Below are 7352 nucleotides of genomic sequence, written 5' to 3' on the forward strand. Positions count from 1 at the left end.
CCCTCTGCCAGGCCTGTGTGGCCTGAGCCTGCCTCGCTTTCCAGCACCCGCCCACTGTCCACTGCTGGGACGGACACTGCGGGTCCGCTGTCACATGGGAGCATCCTGTCGGCACACTCTAGGGCACAGCGGGCCACCTGTCGGAGAGGCCTTCCCTCTCACCTTCCCTCAGGTCGACCCCTTCGTCCTCCGCGTTGCTCATGCCCTTCGCTCATCATCATCTGCCGCTCGTCTTTGCCTCTGTCCTTTCTCTGTTTTGTTCGCCGCTCGGTCCCCGGTCCCCTGGCCCTGAGCGGCATCTCAGTAAATGCTGCTTGGCTGGAGCGGGGGCAGAGCGACGGATGGGCAGAGCCGCGAGGAGTAGACTCCGCTCCGTGTTTGCCACCAGGCGAGAGCTGGCCTCGCCGGGAGCCCGTGGGCCGGGAGCCCACCCGCCTCCGTGCGGGGCAGCAGGGTGGGCGCCGCCTTTGTGGGGAGCCCAGCAGTGGCTCTGTACCGCCGAAGAGCTTCTTGCATCGGTGTTGGGGTTCAGGAGGCCATTTCTAAGGCCCCTTCCGACCCTTAAACTCTGAAGAACGTTCTCAAAAAAAGTCACCCGCCTGCCGGTCGTCCTTCGAGGCTGGTGCGGCTGTTACCACTAGGTGGCACTAGACGGTCCCGCAGCCTCACAGCACTTGCTGGAAACACGCTCCACAGAACAGCCTTCCATGCCGCTGTTGTCTCTGGTTCTCTATTCGGCATCATTTTTTAAACGCAGGTTCGCAAACTATGAAATCGACTTAACGAGACCAGCGGGTCGGTGTCTGTAAGCCTGTTTGGACCGCTGGCAAGTTCGCTCCTGTGAAACGCAGCAGTCTGGACTCACAGCAGACAGCGCTCTTGGCGCGAGCGTGTGTGTTTCCATGTTGAGCCGCTGAGCGTGTGCGCCCCAGACCCCCATGTGTGGTTGTGCGGGCAGGATGCACGAGATGGGGACATCTCTTCAGAACCCGCACCAACTGCAGCCAGGGCTGCCGTGAACCTTGTCGGCAGACCCGAAGAAAAGACAGGCAGCATCTGCTTCTGGGTGCTCAGAACTGACCTGGACACACAACACACATGCACACCCTTGCTTTTCAGCTCACTTATCAGCAACGTGATGTGTTGTGCGTGTATTACCAGGGTATGAGTGAGGACGCCGTAGGCTGCAAGTGACAGAAGCCTTGCTCAAGTTGGCTCGAAGGGGAAGACACTAGCATCTCACCGAATGTCCGCTGAGAGCTAGAGCAGGCCCCAGGCCTGCGGTGGCCTGGCGTGGCCTTAGGGACCAGCTCCTCCCCCGCCTTCTCAGTGGCCCTAGGGCTGGTTCCACCCGGAAGACTTCAGTGGTCACCCAGGCTTCAGCTCCCAGCTCAGACACAGAAGCCGGACTCCTTGCCATGTAGACCGGGCAGAGGGAGTGTAGGCTCCCAGAGCGGCTTCCAGGTTGTGGTTTTGTTTATTTGTTCCTGGCTTCCCCTCCGTGACCTTGTGACCACCATGAGTTTTGTGAAGTGACCGGCACCCAGCACAAACTCGGGAGAAGTGCCCAGGTCACTGTCAGTGATGTTTGCTAAATATTTCAGAATTTCCTTTCCTCTGGGCACGAAAAGTTTGGGCCAGTGAGTTTGCCGGGTGACTAAATGAAGTATGGGGTGAGGTCGTTTGCTGGGTCGGGTTCTGGGAAAGGGAGGGATCGGTGGCGTGAGGACAGACAGGTGACAGGTGGGCGCTGCAGAAGGCACGGTGAGCAGTGAGCACACGCGAGGCGGGTGCGGATCCGGCTTCGCTGTGCGGGGGCGCTGGGTGTGCCCTCGCTGGCCTTCGGAGGCCGGCACGTCTCCTCCGGATCCTTGACCTGGTTCTCGGGGACGTGGCCGTGGACCTCGGCCGGAACTGCCGGCCTCTGCTCACCTCCTCTCTCTTTCTTCCCTTCCAGGTTTGCGGTGAGCATCGGCTACTGGGACGACCCCTACATCCAGCATTTCGTGAGGCTCTCTAAAGAGAGGAAGGCCCCTGAGATTAACAGAGGCGAGTGACTCTCCCTCCCCAGCACCACTCGTCAGCCGAGAGGCCGGAAGCTTCAGGGCTTCGTTCCTAGCAAGAGCGTCCAGTGTGCACGCTCCGCAGCAGCATGTGCTCTCTCCCCGCGTCCGCCCCCGCCGTGTGTCACGCAGCTTTTTCGTCTTTGCTAACCTGATACTTGAAAACTGGTATCTTAGGGTAACCTTATCTTTCATTCCTTTTGTTTACAGTAAGGTAGAAGATCATTTCCATATGTTTAAAAGCCACTTATATATTTTTACTGTGAACTGTCTGTTGGCAGAAGAGATCACTTTTTGGTGCCTTACTAAGTTGTTAGCGACACTGCAGGATTCCGCAGAGCTCATTTCCAGCAGGGAGTCAGGGGACTTGAGTCCAACCTGACTCAGTCTCAGCCAGCTCGGGAAACCGACCAAAGGGCAGTCGTTCCCGTGCGAGTGGGGCGTCTTGGCCCTAAAGGTCAGATCCTAGAGATTAGGTTCCCTAAGATGCACAGGGAACTTTTAAAGCGAGGGTTCCGGAGAGTAAGGACGTGGTATTTGCGCGAGAGTGAAACCAAACGTCGGTGAGACCGGGCAAGGCCCGGCTGGCAGGCAGCTTTCCTAAGGGCTGCTCCAGAGGCAGGGACGGCCGTGCTGGCCTTCCCGGGGCCCGGGCAGATGTCGGCCCTCCTGCCTGCCTTCATCCTCTCCCTGGGGCCGAATCCCCAGACTGGGGACCTGCAGCCCACCAGGAGAGTGCTCCCCAAACACCATGCTGTAAAGATTTTTTTCCCCATACACAATCCATTGTGGGCTTTTCTATAAAATACGATAAGAATGGTTTGCTAGGAAAATAAATGAAAAAGACATGCAAAATACAAGCCAAAATTACTTATGAGTAGAGTCAACAGACAGAAAATTCCTGGCAAGTTGCAATAGAAGTTTCTAAATGCTGCTCGAATTTGGTTCCTAAAACAGCCATGCTTTGAGCAAGCAGGGCTCAAGCCAGCAGAGGGCCGCTCGCTCCCTGCCCCCACCTCCTGTCTCTGTCTCCAGAGCTTCAGGGTCTCTTATCGGCAGCCCCTGGCTGTGTCCTCCCCGCCCTTCAAGGCACATGGTCCCCTGGGCAGGTGGAGGTGGGAGGAGCCAGGTGAGAAATGCGGCTTCAGCTTTGACATCCATCTGCCCGATTTCCCAGCCTAAAAATAGTCTCTCCCGTCGGATTTCGCAGTTTTGAGTTTCACCTGACCGCTGAGAGTGCTGAGCGGCTTTCTCTCTGGCCTTGAGAAAGGTCTGGTGGTCAAACTCCAAGAGGTCATTTCCCAGGGGAGCATTTAGATCAGCTGTTTTGATGCAAAACCCGTCTTTCATAAGTAAAGTTATAGGACGCTTCAGTTCTCTGTTAGATAATTCCACCAGTCAGTAGGTTGTGCTTTGGTTCAAAGGGATTAAAAAAAAAAGCATTTGAAGGTGCTGTTCCTCCTGCAGGTGTGCCATACGCCGCTGACCTTGAAGGGGGCGGGGCTCTCCGTCTTCTGGTGCCCTGGCCTTGCAGGGGTCATTTCTGTCCTCACTGAGTGACAGCTTGTTTCGCTGTCTCTTTCTTAGGTTATTTTGCTCGAGTCTATGGCATCGGTCAGCTTATAAAGGCATTTTTGCGGAAGACAGAATGCCACTGCCAGATCATAAACCTCGGGGCTGGGATGGATACCACCTTCTGGATATTAAAGGTAAGTTCACATTCACCCTCCTGTTTCCTCAACTGTTCACATTTAATGCTTTGAAGATGTTCACCTGGTTCAAAAATATTTTAAATGTGTGAAAAGGGACACAGTGGCAGCCCCCCTCCCAGCCCTGTCCCTGGCTGCTGGCCAGCCCCACACTGCCTTGCACCGGGGCCCGGTGGGGCTGTGTGCATCGTTTCCCACCTTTGCCGCTACAAACAGGGTTTAATAAAACCCGTGCGTGCGTTTCCCTCCGCCTGCGTGGAGACACGTCGGGGCCAAACCCCTCCCGCTCCCGGCGGACTCGCTGAGGCAGAGCACGTGCGTCTGATGGGGGACGCTAACTAAGATTCGCCTGTCGGCGAGCGGTGTCCTGGATGATTTGGAGGTTTGCACGGCCAGGGGTGACGGTCGTGTGACACCGAGCCCTTGCGCAGCCGTCCTCTGACTCGATCCCGTGGCTGCTCTGCTGGAGCTCAGGGGAAGGTACAGCCACACCCACGGGGAGAGGACCGGCCCGTCAGTGGCAGGGTGGCCACCAACTGAACCAGGACAGGCGAGGGGACGCAGGGTGCTGTGTCCTTGCTGCAGCCACTGCAGGGAGCGCACGTCGCTCCGAGGGGGACGCGCCTCCGCGCGCCTGGCTGTAAACGCTGACAGTGTGTGTGCATTTTCCCGTGCATCCGCAGCCCCGTGAGGTGCGGCCGCTTCTCCGCTTCCCAGGGCAGGAGCCCCTGGCCCAGGAGTCGAGCGATTGTCCCGAGGCCTCAGCCAACAGGGCGGAGCTGGGCCCTGAGCCCAGACTGCCTGTTCTTTACCACCCACTGTGCTCCACGATCGTGGAAAAAACACGAATCGCAAAACGGCACTCGCCCTCATGACGTGATGCTTTCGGCTCTTTGCTGTTTTAGTCTGTTTCATCCCCAAACTGCTGGGCAAAACCCGCTACATGATTTCCTGACTGTGCGCTAGGCCCCGCGCTGCTTTTTGAAAATTGCTATTCTGTGCGACTTGTGAAGCACTCGTGACCACCCCACTTCCTCCCAGCCCTTTACACCCCCTGGACGGCTGCAATGGCTGCTTACCTGTCCCCCACCTGGTCTTTGTGCCGAGACCAGACTCATCTGGAAAGTGAGTGCTGAGTCTGTTGCTCCCGCCGGAAGCCCTTTAGGGCCCGTGCCCTTCCCGGTCTCAGGCCGGCGCGTGGAGGCGGTCAGCGAGCGTGCTTGAGTGAGTAACTGCAAGGCTTGTGTGTCCTTTCCCAGGATCAAGACCTTCTCCCAAGCAAATATTTTGAAGTCGACTTTCCAATGATAGTCACCAGAAAGCTGCACACCATCAAGTAAGTGGCTGCGGCCGCGAGCGGGAGCCTGGCAGGACACATAGCCAGCTCCCTGCAGGCGGCAGCATGGATGCTAAGGGCCTCGTCCTGGACCCTGCTTCCCTGGGCCCCCCCTTCCAGTGTGTCCCCAGTCTTCAGAATGAGAAACACCTTTACCGCAGTGCTCAAGGGAGCGGTCGTTCCATAACCGGATTTCTTAGGAAGTTTGTCCCCTTCTTTGTCCCCAGGGCACAGAAAGGGCCCTGGTCCAGAACAGATGCTCAGCAAATGGCTTCTGAGTGAGCGGTTGGTCAGTTATCCCGCGTGAGGCGTGGTAGGGGCCGTCCCAGGCTTCAGGGAGCCGGCGTGGCTCGCTCATCTCTGCCGAGACCTGCTGCTCACCCAGCAGCCTCCCAAGTGCCTCCCTCCGATTGTGTCCTGCAGGCCTCGGGCAGGCTCATGAGCTCAGCGCTATTGTCCCCACCTTTGACAGATGAGGCGAATGAGGCTCAAAGTTTAATTTACCTAAGGTCACCCAGCTAGGACGGCGTGGAGCTGAGAGCTCTGCTGACTTCAAGCTCAAGGTCAAGATTTCTGGGGTCTAACTTATGCTCCCTCCCTCTTGTTCAAATCAGGCATTGAGATAAAATCCTAGTTCTTATGTTGAAATATTTTTAATAAACATGAAAGTTTAAACTTTTTTTTTAGAGATGTCTAATCCTCGCAAAGTGGAAGTATTTTTTGAGCTTTATTATTTTTTGCTTTACCTTATGAAAATAAGTTCTTTACCCTTTCCATATGTAAAATTACATTTCGTACTAGATGTGGTTTTTGGATGGCGCATGGCGGCCCGATGCTCTGGGAAGGCAGAGTGGCCGATCTTGCTGGAACTGTGGAGGGAGAGCAAGGCGGCGCTCGGCTCCGGCTGGCGACGGGCTCCCAGGGTGGGGACGCCCGGGGTGGGGACGCCCGGCGTCTGTGCACAGCATCAGGGCCCTGAAAATTCGGCTCTCTGATTTCTGGTGTTTTGCACATTCTTGATCTGGGGAGTTGCCGCATGGACGTCACTGAACTCGAGGTCTGAGTGAGAGTGCATTGTGTAGTCGCCTGTGATGAACAGTAGCTGTCTTTAAAGTTCTGTTTGGGAAGAGGCGAGGGTCGGAGATGGCTGACAAACACGGGGACCAGCAGGAGCCCCAGCCCGCCTTTAGCCGTTTCCCAGTCCCGTGGGTTTAGGTCAGTTCATGATTGACACCAAAGTCGGACTGTGACGCTTGGCTGGCCTCACCCGAGACCGTGTCCCCTGAAGTGTTCTGTCTGTGCCTCGGGTCAAGCAGTGTGGAACGGGCCCCACGGGAGCAGGGAGCACCTGCCACTCTCACAGTGGGTGTCGGCGTTCGTAGCAGGGGCCGCCTGACCCTGCCTGCTGCTCCTCCCACCTTCCCACAGGTTGAAGCCGCCACTGTCGCAGCCCATCTTAGAGCTGCACTGCGAGGACACCCTGCAGATGGGCAAGTACCCGGGGCCCGGGTGGCACGCGGACACGGCAGCGTGTTTGGCTCCCCCCTTGCTTTTGAAAGATGGCGTGTGTGCGTGTGTGCATGCGTGTGCGTGTGCATGCGTGTGCGTGTGCGCGCGTGTGTGTACGTGTGCGCGTGCACATTTGTACGGTACACACACCTGTGCCCATGTCCCATGGCATCTGCCTCTGACCCAGTTACACTTCCCTCACAGTTACCAGGAAGGAATTGGGAACGGAACGGATTTTGTATGGCTCTTCTGACCTGGTCATTGGTCCCCAATCTTAAGTCCTTTTTTCATTTAAATTAGTTGCCAACATTTCAAAAATAGCTTTTTTGTGAAAATCAGGATGTCCTGCTTTCCTTGGAAAGATCAGATCTGGCAGCCGAGGCCGTTACTGCTGCGTGGCAGTGCCTGAGCGGCGGCCGCCTCATTTGGAGGGGCCATGCGTCCCCACGCGTGTCCCCGCCTCTCCCCGCTGTCTCACACTGGGTGCTCCCACCGCTTATGCCCCTTCCTCCCCACCAGCACTCAGTTCCCCCCTTTTAATTACGGATGTTTCCAGCAACACTTTCCTCAAGTTAAGACAAACATCCTTCGGACTCCTCCATCGCTCTCAGCCTGCGTCTGACTGGGAAGTTCTAGGGCTCGTTAGCCATCCAGGTCGGATGTGCTCGGGGGGAAGGCGTCTGGGGTTCCGCCCAGGTTGCTCTCACACGTCAGAGAAACGATTCGACGGTGCCT

At 56.8% G+C, this 7352-nt stretch overlaps 1 protein-coding gene across 1 annotated transcript in view; it reads left to right on the forward strand.

The window, feature by feature from the left end:
* LCMT1 (leucine carboxyl methyltransferase 1) overlaps positions 1-7352 on the forward strand; it is a gene marked incomplete at its 5' end in the record, with an annotated part of 18026 nt that overhangs the window by 2575 nt on the left and 8099 nt on the right. The window contains 3 exons of the mRNA XM_023520632.1: positions 1958-2049; positions 3651-3772; positions 5032-5108. Coding sequence (XP_023376400.1) covers positions 1958-2049; positions 3651-3772; positions 5032-5108 — 291 coding nt within the window. The remainder of the gene's footprint in view (positions 1-1957; positions 2050-3650; positions 3773-5031; positions 5109-7352) is intronic.

Source organism: Pteropus vampyrus, unplaced genomic scaffold (genome assembly GCF_000151845.1).
Source record: "Pteropus vampyrus isolate Shadow unplaced genomic scaffold, Pvam_2.0 Scaffold274, whole genome shotgun sequence".
Classification (NCBI taxonomy): Eukaryota; Metazoa; Chordata; class Mammalia; order Chiroptera; family Pteropodidae; genus Pteropus; species Pteropus vampyrus.